This window comes from Rhopalosiphum padi, chromosome 3 (genome assembly GCF_020882245.1).
Source record: "Rhopalosiphum padi isolate XX-2018 chromosome 3, ASM2088224v1, whole genome shotgun sequence".
Classification (NCBI taxonomy): Eukaryota; Metazoa; Arthropoda; class Insecta; order Hemiptera; family Aphididae; genus Rhopalosiphum; species Rhopalosiphum padi.
Window position 1 is genome coordinate 36,267,657 of NC_083599.1, and position 17,042 is coordinate 36,284,698.

The following is a 17,042-nucleotide window of genomic DNA, read 5'->3' on the forward strand; positions in this document are numbered from 1 at the left end:
CTCAATGAATGCGGTGAAGTCTGTCCGTGTGGTACACTGGCACTGCGGAGTGTGGTCCCACTGGCCGTGTGCCGCCCGCGTCTGTGGACACTGGACTGTGTTGCCACTGACTGTGGTAGCGACGGTAACGTGGTCCGCGGCATCGGCTCTCGGCTGACGAAGCGAGAGAGAGATCGTTCGCCGCCGCCGCCGCGATTTCAGCGCTCTCGTCTCACGATGTGATAATAATCATCATCATCGTCACCGCCACCACCGCCGCCGCCACCGCCACTACTCACCAGTTACCGCACACCGTTCACGCGTAAACAATATTGTAGTACATGGCCTATCGTCCATTTTTTTCTTCTCATTATCTTCACAGTTTTCCCCAGTGTTTTATCGAACAATAACATCTCTGCCATTTCGTATTTTCGTCCGTCGCAATTCCACCGATTGTCGGGCGGTGCGTTCTGTGTTCGTATTATCGGTCGTCCATCCGGTAAAACCCACTGGATCGCGATCTATTTCGTTTGATCGTTTCTTGTACGTGTCAAACCGTTGTATGCCAACACTGTAAGTTGTAATCGTGAAAATTCGTCGTCTCGTACGTATATCCGTTTTGTGCTGCATTGTGTCTCGAGCGACCGTCTGCTTTTTCTCGGGCCCAAACAAACATGACTTCCAACGACGATCTGATGCAAAAGACGATGTTGATCATCGAACACAAAATTAGAAACCTGGAAAAACGCAAGGTAAATTGGATGTCGTTTTATCGCTATCGCAATCGATTTCCCTCCACCGTTACGAACTTTCAATATTTCTCGTTTTGTTGACCACTATAAATTATAATGTTATATTTGTTCCACACATTATTATTATGATTCAACACTCCAGAATTTACTCGTATTCTTATGATTGCTGTTTATATTAAAGTCGTATTAGGTTTTACTTTTGAAGTTTGTCAATAAGTGATTATATTCTTCAATTTCAGTCTAATACCCCCAGCAATTAAAAATAGAAACTTGTGCCTGTTTTATTATAAAAGTTTATTTTAGTTAAATTTTAGATCAATATTATTTATGTTTTATTAAATCTCTTTATTATTTAAATAAAAAATAGGTTATATGGTTGGTATTAGTTATATAAATAGGCAATTGAAAAAATTGTGGGTAGTTTATTTTTAAGGAATTTTTCAAAATACATAGTATTGTTATCAATGATTTAATAATAGGCTGTAGATCTTAGTATTTAGTGTCAACCATGTTGTTGCATTGAGTGGAGTATAGAGCAAAAGTTTCAGCATAGTAAGTATAGTACACATGTATAAGCACTATTAAGGAATCACATCAATTAATAAATTATAATTCCTATGATGTACCAACTAACTATTCACAAAGTTAGAAATACATTATATATAGTAAGATGTTTGTGGACTAACATAAACTCGACCTTAAAGTAATGTACCTTTAAGCTAAAGTTATAGTATATTGAATATTCTTAGCAATAGTATAGTTGAAATAACACTATAGATATGCAACGTCAATGCAATCATTTATCGTGTACCTATTACTTTATAATTTGGGATTCAGCTCATGATGGCAGAAGACCAGTTGATACTTATTTCCTGATTTTAAAATTTTCTACAGCTGTGAACCAATAGACAAATCCAAATTAAAATATTGAGCAATAAATTATTGCTTTTATGAAGCTTAGCTAAAGTATATTGAACCTATAGTAATAGTATCTTGTATCTACATGAATATATTATGTATTAGAATAGGTAATTAATGTTATTCTTAAAACTTTAATTTTCTTGATTCATTGATATGTCTGTGATATTTGTATTGAATAGGTTGTAGACAGGTAGTAGTAGGTTCTTAACTTTTTTTTGTACTTATGTATCAAATAAAAAAAAAAAAAACAACTTGTCATTAGACATTATACTAATATAGTATATAACTTATATAAAGTACCTATAAATTGTAATTACATTGTATTAATTATTATAAAATGAAATAAATTTAAGTATTCAATGTGAAATTGTTGGAAAACATTTTACTCAAAAAAGCTATTAATGCCTCATAATTATAGTTTAATTTAAATGCTTAGAAAATGCAAGTTTTAGCACCTTCAATTTTTTATTGAAATTGCACCTATATTCATCTTTATTTTATCCTTTTTCAAATAATAATATTTATATTCGTCATTAAACTAGTTGGAATAGGAGTATTGATTTATATATAATTTATATATCTTTATTACCATTGTTTTTGCTTTATTTTATAAGGTTTATATAATCTTATAAAACAACATTTATAAGGTATTAAACCTTATTTAGGATGTATTAATATCTAATGATAAAAATAAGATGTAAATATATGTCATTGTTCAAATGTTTATCATTTTTCTTTACATTTTCTGTCTAATCCACTATCTGAGTACTACCAGTACTTTTATCATGCATTTATTAAAAATCTAATTTTTGGAAATTTTAAGTGCTTAAAGACCATATTTTCAAATATTTAGATTTTTTTTTATCCTATTTCAGAAATATTCCATTAGTAATGATAATAAAAAACATATTTATTTCAATTGAGAACTAGGTACCTTTTTTAAATTAAATTATTTACTAATAATCTAATAATTTTGACTGTTTATTGTAAATGTCTTACTGTTAGTCAGATTTTTTGACCGCGCCACGCTATATCTAATGGCTAGTACCTATCATGTTCATTATGTACGCAGTATGCACGTTGGCGATTGCATACGGGTACCAGACATTCAGCTACAGCTATTTATATTTCTTATCGATAATATTAATAACAAAACATAGAATGCTCACAGTCATGTTTTTTTCATTTGTGTATGCAAGATCAGTTTTGCATACGCTATTGTCAGCCGTCGTCTATCGAATTATTCTTATTTGTTTATTAAATACAATATTGTGTTGTGTACTTACGTAATATATATTAACAAACACGTAAAACATTGTGTCACTGTATGTTTCAAGTTAAATTTTAAGAAGAGTAAAGGGGGGTGTGGGGGCGTAGCCCGCCACAATTTTATTAACTTACTATTTCAATGCATACACTAAGCTGAAACCCACGCTACGCCACTGATTTTTACAAATTATAAAATAAATTAGGTACTATAATTTTCAAATCATAATAGTTTCCATCTAAACCTATCATAATGAACTATTACCTATTCATCAACATTTTCAAAAGATTTCTAAAAATCATATCCAATAAAGTATAAAGGGATCCAATAAACCATTTATTGAACTTAATGTATTACGCATAAAATAATATGTAATGTGATAAAAATTATTGTTATTTATTAAAATAATCTAAAACATCAACAACTAGTAGACATTTTGAAAAACTTGGCACTATATTATGTAATAAAATATCACTTTATATTATTAATCGTCTAATTAAATTATTTCGAGAAGAATTTTACAATGGTGATTGAAATCTCTTAATGAATTGGTAATGAAGTATCCATAAAATAATATATATATATTAATCCATTTTATACAAGCCCATCAATACTATTAAGAATTTGCCACTATTAAGTTTTTTCTTTTTGCATTTTTCTCGTTATCATTATTAATTTATTACTAACATAATATTTTTGTATTAAATCTTAAAATAATTTAATATTTTAACATGATCATACCTGTCATATAGTTCTTACTCTACAATGTAATATAAAATTCATGGGCTGCACATGTTCTCGTAAGCCTAGTATTCATATTCATACAATATTATTTTTATTTTTTTTCATTTTTGTTTATTATAAAATTATAAAGTAATATTTTGTCAGATTTATAGGTATGATATAATTAAATAAAAAACTTGATTTTTAAAAGTTTTTTTACCAAGTTAATCTCAAAATTATGTATTTAAATGACATTTTTTAATATTATTGTTTTAATTTTTTTTTATTGTATTTAGCTTAAATTAGAAGGATACCTCCAACAACAAGAAGAAGGAGTGCAATTAAGCGATGATCAGTTACTAGCTGCATCAAAATTTAGTGAAGTAGTTAGTACTTTGGATTTCGCAAGAAATTTAAAAGACCAGTTAAATACCCTTTTAATAACAGCAAAACAAATCAGAAACAGTACAAATGGTGAAAAGCTTCCTACTAAAGTTGATAGTAAAATCAAGCAAGTTTTAAATTTTCAGGTAATTTCTTTAAAGTAAAATAAGTAATTTAATGTAAAAAATTATGGTTTAATTACCTATTTACTATATAGGTTCTAGTTGCTGAATTATTTAGTTACTATGTTTAAATGCATAAAATAATAAATAAATGCTTGAATTAATAATTTAATGTTGACTTGAAAAATTGAAATATACTTATTATTTTTTATATTTTTATATGTATTTTCTCATTTGAGACATACTATTAGGAAACTAAATTTTGTTGGTACAATATTTTCAAAAATACAATATAATACATGTAGAAATCTATTGGATTTATCTATTACAGTTGTATATCAATTATAATGGTAAATTTTTTAGGAAAGTAAATAAAATCACTTATTTATTCTAATATCTCAATTCTAATGTTTATCACACATATAACTCTTTAAAGGGAATAAATTGCAATTGCATTATTTCAATACTAGTCTTGTTTTGATATTAACATATAGTTTAGGCAAGTGTTCGTATTCAATTTCATCTTGAACCTCTTCGGGGATGCCATTAGTCAATATATATAATTCACTGGTCAGTACTTTACACAATTTTTTTTTTTGCTTAAACTAATCATGTTATTTGATGTAATATTATAATTTATAACTATTAATAAATTAATTATTTTATATCTTGGGTAAATGAATTTATTTTGAGTTTTTTTCTTGTTTTGTTGTATTATTTTAAATATGTATCTATAACCTAATATATTTTACATAATATTTAATATAGATTTTACACAATTTCAACAATAAATTATTGTCCAATTTTATGAATGTGTTTTTTTTTTTAATCTAACACCGAATGCTAATGAAGCTTAAAACTTATAATTTTATAATAGATAAGTTTCATTTAGTTTAATTGTGTAATTTAATTTATTAACACTTAAGCATTCCATATTAATAATTAATATAACATTTATATCTTTGTAGATATTTTTAAAAACCAATAGGTATTTAAAGACCTTATATTAACATATACATATATCTTTGTTTTTAGAATATACTGGAAAGTATTAAAGATGACTCTGTGAAACAAGATTTATTAGCTGGTAATAATGGTGCAGTACAATTGACTGACGATGAACTCTCAAAATTATCACATTTTTCTAAAATGGTTTCTCCAAAACGGAGAGTAGAAGAAGGAAAACCACTTTTTGAGGTAACTTAAAATAAGAAAACAGCACTCGCAAGTCAAATTGCTTTTTGAAAAATATTATTAGTAGGAGTATTTCCATGATATCTTTATTTTATAATTATTGGTACTATATCAATATAATTTTCAAAACACATTACTTTTGACTTTGGATTTGATTATTTCAATAATTATTTATATTAATAATTACTAATATTAATTAAAACAAAAAAAGCCATGGTTATAGAAGACGTAGCAAATACCAAAATGTTAAATGTAAACAAAGACTAAACTAAGTGTATGTTTATTATACAAAAGAAACATAACATTTATAAGTTATAATACTATATATTATACCAGGGGTAGCCAACAGGTTGATCTCAACTCCCTTTCGCATTTTCTTGTTTTTCAAATTTTGGATTTTTTTCAGCAAACCAATAAAATATTTTTTTATTGTAAATTTGTGTATCTTTTTAACGAATTAATATAAACATTAGATTTAGAAAAGGCAATAAATAACATGGTTATCAAAAAAAATTAGTTATACACAATATACACTGGTATCGAGTAGCTACGTTTCTATGTATAGATACATTGGTTATACATATAAGTTAATTAAATATTTAGTTAAAAGTAATAATTTGTATAATCAAATATATTAAAATACGTGTTGTGTAAAACTGAAATTAAACAATTTCTCATTTATATTTTTAATAAAAGTAATAAAAAAATAATAATAATTAATGCAATAGCATATATAATATGTTAGTGCATATTTATCAGTTTTTAAATGTATAATAGCAATACTGTTTAAATGTGAAAATATATTAGTGAATATGTGGTTTTCAAATTTTTATTATTGTATTTTAAATTACAGGATCAACTTAAGACTGTTTCCAAACACTACATGAAGCTTATAGATAGTAAACCTAATATTGTAGCTGGTACAAGTTATGCACATTTAAAAGAATGTTTGTTAAAAATTGAAAAAAGTGGCTATCTGAACAATATAGTAAAACTAAAACATCTTGACAAAGAAGTTTGTACAATATATATTATTATACTGTCTAGATAATATGTTTGATTATTACACTACATTATATTTAAGGTTAATACAATTAATGAAGATAATAGTTTAGGATCCAACATATTTCAAAATGTTCACCAACCAACAGTTTCCATTAGTAATGATTCACCAGATAACATACCAAGTAATTTACTTATATTTGATTTTTAATAAATATTAAGTTATTTTATTCATTATTACTTTTTTAGTTTCTAGTATTCCTAATGTAGAGTTCACTCCAAATAAAATCGAAACAATTTATTTTACAAATAACAATATTGGTGGAAATACTGTTGAACAAAACCTACAAAAAAGTAGAAATACCACAGATTCAGTATTCAATACTTCATTTGACTTTTTACAAGTATTTATATAATTATTAAGTACATAATTCAAATTTTAAAAATAAGTAAAAATTCTTTATAAATCTTTGTTTTACTTTTATATTTCAGGATTCTCAGCTTGAAGAAGATATTATAAGTGTTGGCCTGAATTCTATACCAACTCAAACATTTTCATCTTCTATTTACGGTAGTCATGGACCAACAGATGATGCCATTTTAAAAATACTCTCTTCCCCTCCACAACACCAACAATTGGTAACTATTTCATACAAGGTTTTTTTTTCAAATAAATAAATGTAGTTGATAACAAATTTTTTTTATTCAGGAAACAAAACAAAATCATTTAGAAAATGTTGTGAATGTAAATATTTCTAACTCTAATTCCTGGACAGGAAAACCTGAAGTAAACTGGCAAAATAGAACTGAATCAGGAGATAGTAATAATTTACCAAGAGAAAACTGGTCAATGGCTCAAATGATTAATAATAGCACAAATAATGATTGGCTCACAAAGAATAATTGGGTTCAAATGGCTGAAGTAGATAAACAAAACCAAGCACCAGCACAACCAACTCAACCATCGCCCAAAAATTCCTCATCTAATTTCGGTTTAGTTACTAATGGTATATAAAATGATTATTTATCAAGTACAATATTTTATTATATTATGTAAATATAAGATATAGGTGTTTTATAATTTTAAATAATTTAATTTGGTTTAGTACTCTAAGCTTTGTAGTATTTATTAGTAAAAGGTATAACAAAAAAGATAGTTAGCTTAAAATAACACAAAATTATTTTTAAAAGAGTAATATTCTTGATAGTATATATTAATCTTTATATAATGTTTAAATTTGTTTATAAACATGCAATATACGACTGTCTTACCTCCAGGTAATGTAGAATTCCAATATAAGAAAGTCATCTTATTTTACCCAATAGATTCAAACATAATAAAGTTGATTTAAAACAAATTATCAATTTAGGATATACAGAAAATCTCGATGAGTTATTGCAAAAATCAGTGGTTTTCAATAAACAAGAGTCATACCCTGTCACTACTTCCTCTAATAATTCAACATATTATCAAACTAATTATGGGCAGCAATTGCTTGAACATAATATTGGGCATTATACTAATTCTAATGGTAGTAATCCTAGGAGCCACTCAAATGATTATAATAAAAGATCTACTTCCATGAAACCTAAAGCTTCATATACAGGAGAAGGTTAGTTATGCATATTACATAATATGATATTAAATATAAATTAACAATTTCTATTTATACAGGAGGACCATCTCGAGGTTATCAACAAGGCAACTCATACGTTTACAATAATCGCTCGTACAAGTCCAATACCAATACATCTAATGAGTATTCTAGAATCTCACGGCAAACTTGATGAAAATCAAACTTTATTAAATTCATTACCTTATTTAATATTATACTGTGCAAATTGAACAGTATACATTTTTTGTTCATTAAATATGAACTTATTACATAATACTAAAGAGTCTATATAAACTTTTATAAGCTCTAGATAATACCAAATACTATTATATCTTCTTAATTGAATTATCCATATTTTTTTCTATCTTTATTAAGTATTTGAATTTACTAAACTCAAAATATGCACTACATCAAACTATATATAATATTATTTTTCTTGAATTATGACTGTATAATTTAAAAAAATAGCAATTTAAAACTGCATGAAATAGATAAATATTTTAATGTAATTTCAAGTTTTCTGATTTAATTAATTATGTTAATTTTTTTTTTTTTGTGAATGTTATAACAGTATATGTATCTAAAGTTAATAAATTACTATGTCAGGGGATATATTTGGCGTTATTTTCTTGGTGGTGGTTTTCTATACAATTTATTATTTCATTATGTTCTCTCCACAATGTTCATCATTATTATTTTTATGTTGTTAGAACAATCTAAGTATTAATGAAACTTAAGTTTCAATAATATGTAACTAATGCATTTTGTGTATTTATGAATTTAAACAACATTAAATACTCGACAAATTCCTTTATAGATTCCTTATTTGATTTTATATATATTATATTTATAGTTTTACATTTGTACGTTTAATTGAAACTAAAATATATGTATGACAATTATATTATATTATATTATAACATAGTGTATTTTTTTATTAATTAAATTTTATATATATAATGTAATGAATACAAAATGCATTGCAAGTAAGAATTTAAATCAGAGCTTTGTACAGTTCTAAAAATGATATAATCAGTATGCTATAGAACCAATATTAATAATAATTGATGAAAAACATGTTTGAATTATGTTGTATTTGTTGTAACAAATTTTAATAACATTAAATATCAGATTATTTTATAGTGAAACCTGTGTTGCTGCAGAGATAAAATGTTTTTTTATTTTATAATATTAAATTTTGTAGTTTTGCAATTTTATATTTTTTGTTTATATTATAAAAATAATAGAATTATAAAATATTTAATAAAAATGTACTAAGAAGTTATGGGTTTACAACAATAAAATGCAAGTACAAAAATGATGAATGAAATTGTTCTATTTAGTAAATGTAATTGTTAATTTAAATTTTATAGTTTGGTCATTCTAATAGGTTGCATAAATATTTTATTGAACTATTAAATTAATTGACGATACACCTCGGAATAAGTGTATTGAACTAAAACAATTATTAACATAAACAGTAAATATCAAAAACCCTTTACATTGTATTATGGTAATTTAAGTGCAATGCGTGTACATAAACTGAACTACCCAATACACACTATAGAGAATTTGATTAGGTACCAAATATCATTATATGAAAATTATTTATTTTAAAAATAAACAGCAATAGATTAGATAATATACCATAATGTGTTCAAATAACATAGCCCAGGGAACACCTATAATGATTTGCTATTTTGCTAGATCAAGTTATGATAACATTGATGAAATGTTGGCTACATCATGTTTGACTGGCTATCTTTAGAAGTTACAATAGGTACTTAGGTAAGGTTATAAGTTTAACTATGGTCTTAAAATATTTTCTAGACTGTGGTCAGTATCAACTATCAATATCGATGAAGCAAATGTGCCGCAAACCATCTTTTTGTTCTAGTTAGATTCCTTTGAAGAAAAATTAACAAATAAGGCTTCGACGAGTGCCCGATAGTCTGTGATTATTAATGTGTAAAATGTTTGAAGAACTTTGTTCTCTTGCAGGACTGAATATACTGTATAATGTATGTACAATGTATATTTAGTATTTACAGAAAAATATACATAAAACGTATTATAATCATAAAAAGAACTTCCTATATAAATAATGTGGTCAAGGAGACAAGGACTAAGGTACCTAATAATATTTATTAAATTATTTGTTTTATGTTTTTATTTCTTGTAGATTTTAAAAATACCTAAATATCTATAAAAATATTAGAAAACAATCATAATTATATACCTACTCATTACACTACTTTAGTTAAACTCAAATATATATTATATACAATGTATGATTTGTATATGAATAAAATAACAACATAGACATAGACACATTAACTTGTTAATTATTTCAAAATTGAATTTTCAACATTTTTTTGATAAGTCAAAAATATTGAAAACTTTATGCTAGGTATCTCATAAGGTAATTCCGAATTCGTAAAATTATTAAAGTTAAAAATATTAAAGACATATAGGCATAATTTTTATGTATAATCATTTAGTGTCTAAATTTTAGCAGAATCACAAAAATTTGTAAATAATCTTGTTGTTAAAATTTCATAAAATATTCAATTTTTATAGGATCGACAAATTAATAGATATGAAGTTTCTAATAAATAGTGGATACTGTAACAAAGAAAAAATCTTAAGGTTAAGGTCTTAAGGTACCTATATGATTTTTTAACTACATTTTATGTTCAAATTTAGATGAAATTAATAATTATTATAATTAGACATTTAAACAAAAATTAAAATATTATTCATGGGTATTTGTAACGTTTTTAATCATACTATGGTATTTTCAAAATTAAAATACAATTTTTCCAATAAAAATATTAGTTCATCCTAACTTACACTACTAGACTAAAATAAATTACTTTAATAGCATTATTGTATATACGTTAAAATAAGTATACTTAATATAATAAATTAATGATTAATAATATAGGCTGATTGCTGATAGTCCGACAGTCTTTGCTCAGATTCGTTTTTCTCATGCAATGATTTATCATTGAATTCAAATTTAACTCATAATAGTTAATAATAAAACCCTCGACATCTATTATACATTTTATACAGTAGAGCAGTACCGATTCCTTAATGACGAATTAAAATTAAAAATAATACCTGTGTGTTTAATTGAACACTGAATTTTTGTTAAATACCTATGTATTGTAAATTAAGTCAACAGTCAACACAAAATTAATATAGGTAATAAAAGTATCCGAGTAATTGAGTGTATTATTGAAGATTGAGTACCTATCTACCTAGGTGGCTAGGTACCCATTTAAAAAACGGTTGTAATAATTATTTTTACACATCTTTGTCTTTTTGATATATTTAGATGCTATTCAATAATTTTACCTTACTGAACTTATGTTGTATACAATGTTATTTACGGTAATCGGTCAAAAAGTCCGAAAATAAAAAATATTTTATATAATTAATATTTATTTTAAAAATCTTTATAGATATTATATATTATACACATGATATTATTATATTTATTTCTATTTTCTTATTTTCATTTATAATTATATAATTTTTTACAACACATTATAGATCAACAATATCAAAATGTATTTGTAACTAAATACATTTTAACAAACAATGAATTTTATTTTATTTATAAACACGTCAATCTAAACAAAACTAAAAAAAAGAAAGTATATCATAATTATAAAAAAAAATATATATATTTGTCATTATTATAGGTACCCAACTATACTATTATTATAGTGGATTTCTGTTATATTTTTGTTAGTTATACGAAAATATAATATGATATGAACAGCATTTTAAAATTTTCAAAATAAATACATATTAATTAGAAATATAAAATATTTTATATTTTCGGACTTTTGTCCGACTATAAAAAATGAATCCAGACTTTTAGATCAAATTTTTTTTATAGCGGACTTTTTGTCCGCGATTCGTTATTTACACCAAATATTATTAGTTATGTATAATTATTAAAATTAATTGTGAAGTAAATTTTTTATAAGACTACATAATATAATATAATATCACCTACAGTGTCAATTACCTTTTACATAATACATAATATAAATCTCCAATTTTTCATTGTTACTCTTTAAATATTTAAAACAGTAAAATATCTGCACTACATGCCAAAAAGCCTGCATTTCTTTTGATGAATGATTTAACAGTTGTTGTATTATACATTACTCATTACTTCATTAGATACGTCATACTATTAATTATAAATACTAGTATTTATCTAATATTTATAATCAATGGTCATACTATCAAACTAAATTAAGAAATGTATTACCTATGTAATAAGTAATGGTAATTAAATTTAAGTGGCTTCACGCTTCACTACGGTTAATATTTAAGTGGCAACATTTAGGCAATTTATAATCTCGTCTATAATAGCCGCCCGGGATACATGGTTAGTTGTAAATGATTATTAGTGCGAGTGAAATTATGCGGGTAACAGCTGGAGCCACTCGTACGCGCATGCAAATGCATTATCAACTCGATAAGAATAAAAATTCCCTTTACGAATTTTACAACAACTTACTTATTGATTAGACAAAATTAAAATCAGTTAACGTTGTCTGATCTTGATTCTGAAAAAATATATAAATTCATCACAAAAATATCTATAGATCGTACAAAACATTTTCCGTTTTTAATTATAATTATGATTTGAAAAAATTCATATTTTCAAGTTTTTATTTCGATTATAATATATCATTTAATATTTACAAAGTATTCTGTACGATCTAATCGATCTATAAACAATTTTCTGTCGAGTTCAAATTTTATTTTTGTTCAGAATCAAAATATGTATTGTATTATTTGTATTGAGGCCCCTTAACAATAAAGTCTTAGTTAGTAGTCACTAAATATCAAAATATTAGTTGGTCAATAACAATTATGTATATCAAGTCCAGTGGCGCCCAAGATATATTTTTCAGGTGTAGCAAATAATAATTTTACCCACCCTCCCATCCCCTTATAAACTCAAAAGTCAAAATAATATTATTTTATACATTTTATCATATAATTTTAATTGATAATATTAGTAAATATTAAGGTACCAACCAATATAATCTGTGTTTTGTCAGAATAAGGTGTAATAATTTTTAAAGAGATATACCAATATACATTCATACCAATATGTAACAGGCATTATATTTTTTAAATTCATTAAAACCTTCAAAATAAAAATTTATTTTCGAGTGTTATGTAAATAGTATACAGTATAGGTGGTTTACTGTTTATTTCAAACGGTTTACGAAATATAAAGCATGAAAAAAATATAATAACATTATCATTATTTTATAAAAATAATTAATAATGAACATATTTCAAGTTAATTATTTTATGTTATTATACCCATTACCTAGTACCCACCCTCCCCTTATTTTCAAGGTGTAGCGACCGCTACACCTAGTAATAGGGGTGGGCGCCACTATTATCAACATAGGATTAAGTCATGATGATGGCTATTCAAGAAATAAGAAAATACGAAAATTGGTTAATCAGCGGTGACCGCTCTATGCGGTTGCTGTGTGGAACACTACGGTTTATAAGTGCTTTAAATATTTTATAATTCATTTGTATTAGCGTGCGTTGAAGTGATCGACGTAGACAACAGTACAACACAGTATAGTATAATAATATAACAAATTTGTTATGTATATAATATATAGCGATATGTCGATATCATACATAGCCACACGGGTACATAATATATTATATAAAAACACAAATTGGATATAGAAGGTAATAAGTATTTTATAGCGTCTCAATTTCATAATTAATAATAAAAAACAAAATATTTTCATTACACAGACAATTTGTCAATACATTATACACATATATAATTTAATTTAAATAGCATACACATTTTATTTATACTATAACTCATAGCGTACATTATAATAATTTATAAATTTGTTCTTCTCCAAGTTAATTATCATAAGATAAATTAATATGAATATCATATATATTACCATGTTTTCATGTAGGTTTCTACTGCCTAGTATTTCTACAAATTAAACAAAACAAACATTTATTCAAGAAAATAATGTTAAATTTTAATAAAATATACCTATAATAAACATTTAAATATTAATAAGTAGTTTTTTTTTATCGCCGAAATGCAGAATTAAGCAATTCTATTGTTTTTAAATGTTTTATTATTTTAATGACGGTAATATTATTATTGATTTCGTGAAATATAAAAAATTATTTAATGAAATAGTTATTAGCCTCTTTCACACACATGTTCACGTTTACAGCCGCAGTCCCACTATTTTTATGTTTATTGCTGTCGTACCGCCGACACAACGAGTAGTCAATTTACTATTAAAAACCGTGTTGTGTTAACACAGCAGTATACGTAGCTGAAGTGGGGGTCATGATAGTGTATTAGTGTGGTATGCACACGACAGACACCAATGCACGTCGATTTGTTAACACAGATTAAAAAACGCTTGGGTTCAAGGTTTTGAACATTTTGTAATTAGTCTTTGCAATGTTAAATAAAAAACAACACTCTTGTTAAGAATAATCAAATAACACTTAAAATAGTTATTATACAATTATACAATTGCACTACTAGTTCATCTAGTTCCATGGATATCGTAGCGCCCATAGCCTAAACAATATATTTTCATAATAATTGTAAATATGAATTAGATTTGTTAACATACTTGGCTAAATTATTAAATAATATTCGTACCTTGGTACCGTTATGGTAAAAAATACGATACAACGTATGTACAAATGTACAAATATACGCATAATTTGATTTTAAGGAAAAACCAAATTTTTTTTGAAAATCCAAAATCTCGTGATTTTGGATTTTGAATTTGGAAATTTTCAAAATTTGATGATTTTGAATTCCCATTGAAGGTAATTAAAAAAAAGATCATTTTATTATGTGGGCCGTTCCCGGTGGTACTGCAATACCGGGTCAACCCGCGGTGGAGCAGGAGCAAGCCCCAAAATCTCCACCAAAGTTTGAAAAAATTAGTTTAACATTTGAACCTTTCAATGAAAGGTGTATCAGATGTTAAGCTGATAAGAACAGATACTACACTTTGATCTTAGCCGATAGGCCGAGAAGCGATACTCTTTCAAACTCACAGAGCTATCTTAAAGGCAAAAACGATTCTAAGACGATTGCAGTTTTCAATTTTGACGTTTTCGAAAAAAGCGAAAATATCGATTTTCCGAAAACCGGATTTTGAAAAATTGCTGTAAATGTCAATAATGTATTTAACCACACCTCACTTGTCATCGATAATTGATTTAAAATACATTTTTTCATAAATTAATTGACCACAGTTCGATGATACAAATGGTACAGCTCAAATGCGCTATCTATCGTCAATGAAACACGACGTACATACCGAATACGGAACCGCGTCTTTTGTAGACGACGCACCGATTCCCTGACCGTGTATCATTGGCGCCCTCTTGTTGTTTTTTTTTTTAAGCAATTTTTACATTAAAACGATGGCCTTTACCAATTTATTGATGATTAAACTACTGTGGCATATTCATAAATCAAAAATAATTTAATAACTAACAGTATTGCAAAATTATCGATTTTAATTTTTTATTTGGAATTGTGTTTGTAATCTTTTGTAATAAATTATTAGACAATTTTATAATATTACAATTATCAGCACAAAATGGATTCTGGTGAACGCAATAATGTTTTGTTGTACGTTTGTACGTTTGTAAGACGGAGACAACAAGATAGGTATAGCCGTCCACTTAAAGTCTGTAAGTTGTGATACACTGATACACGACCCGAATCGTAAAATAAAAATCCTCAGAATACAATATTATAACACATTAATACTGTTTACATAAAATATTTTTGAAATATTTCTATGAAAGTTAAGAATAAAATATATTTTAAAATCATTGAATAAATACATTATTCTGTTAATATTTAACTACAATTTACGAATACATAAATATTTACATTTTACATTTACCTACTTATGATTTCATTAATACATCATAAATGTGCTCGGACTTTTTGTCCGACTATAAAAACTGAATTTAGACTTTTTGTCCAACTTTTTTTAAAACGGACTTTTTGACCGATTACTAGTTTTAACATGAACGTTATATAAAATATTAAAATATATAAAAAAAAATATTATCTACTTTAATAGTTACTCTATCGTAGAAAAACATCCATATAATTTTTAAATTTTCAATAATTTAAACAAAATATTAAAAAATATATTATTATATAGATAATATTTAATGAATATAATTAAATATTACAATTTTTTTCATAAAATTGAAGTGTATTGCATTGTATTATTATTTATGCCTATAGCTATATTAAAAGAACTATTTTTAAAAGCTATATAATATATTAATTGATTATGAAAATTAAAAAAATGATCACTTACTACGCACACATTTACACGACCCGCGTGAATACACATAGAACTTGCCTATATTGAATTCCTTAAAGACAGTCGGTATTCATAACCAGAAAAATGAATAATATTTAATTTAATATTTAAAAATATAGAAATATAAAAAATATATCTTTTATTATTCATCTTTATATAGGTATATAGTATATTTTTATTTATTAAATACAACGTAGTATGATATAGAGTAAAATACATTTTTATTTAAAAAATGTACATTATAATATTATTATTTTAGTTTTTTTTATGACTAATTAAACAAATGTTACCAATAACATGCTAAATGTTTTTATATTCTATATTTTATTACGCTTGTAAAATTATAGTATTATGATAATATCATTAATTGATAAATGATTAATAATAATAATTTGATATCAACAATTTATTTATTTTTATACATATGGGTCATGTAAATGTGTGTAAGTAATCATTTTTTAATTTTCAAAATCAATTAATATATTTAAAAATTGTCCTTTTTTCTTTTGCTCTTACTTTCTGTATTTCTTTTTCCATGTTCTTATTTAAAAAAATAAATAAACGGTGTAATAATTAATATATTCATTTTTTATTTTTTATTAAAGTATCGTACTTCAATGATATTTTTATTCTGATTACTCCGTATACTCTATGACTTT

General features: G+C 25.3%; 1 protein-coding gene and 1 non-coding gene across 3 annotated transcripts; one reads left to right on the plus strand and one right to left on the minus strand.

Annotated features, from left to right (window-relative positions):
- Positions 1-8,880, plus strand: LOC132924401 (caprin-2-like). Of its 2 annotated transcripts, XM_060988689.1 has the most exons (10): positions 1-731; positions 3,939-4,172; positions 5,184-5,345; positions 6,196-6,357; positions 6,427-6,529; positions 6,594-6,748; positions 6,837-6,983; positions 7,054-7,351; positions 7,715-7,957; positions 8,020-8,880. In XM_060988689.1, exons 1-10 carry the CDS (start codon positions 654-656, stop codon positions 8,130-8,132), a joined length of 1,695 nt encoding a protein of 564 aa, XP_060844672.1. In that variant the 5' UTR covers positions 1-653; the 3' UTR covers positions 8,133-8,880. The 2 variants fall into 2 exon arrangements, with proteins under 2 accessions (XP_060844672.1, XP_060844673.1); XM_060988690.1 differs by lacking the exons at positions 1-731; positions 3,939-4,172 and adding an exon at positions 4,605-4,718.
- Positions 8,881-14,874: 5,994 nt separating this feature from the next.
- On the minus strand, positions 14,875-15,069 carry LOC132928108 (U2 spliceosomal RNA). Its single transcript, XR_009661982.1, has one exon. It is a non-coding gene; the product is annotated as a U2 spliceosomal RNA (small nuclear RNA).
- Positions 15,070-17,042: the final 1,973 nt, after the last annotated feature.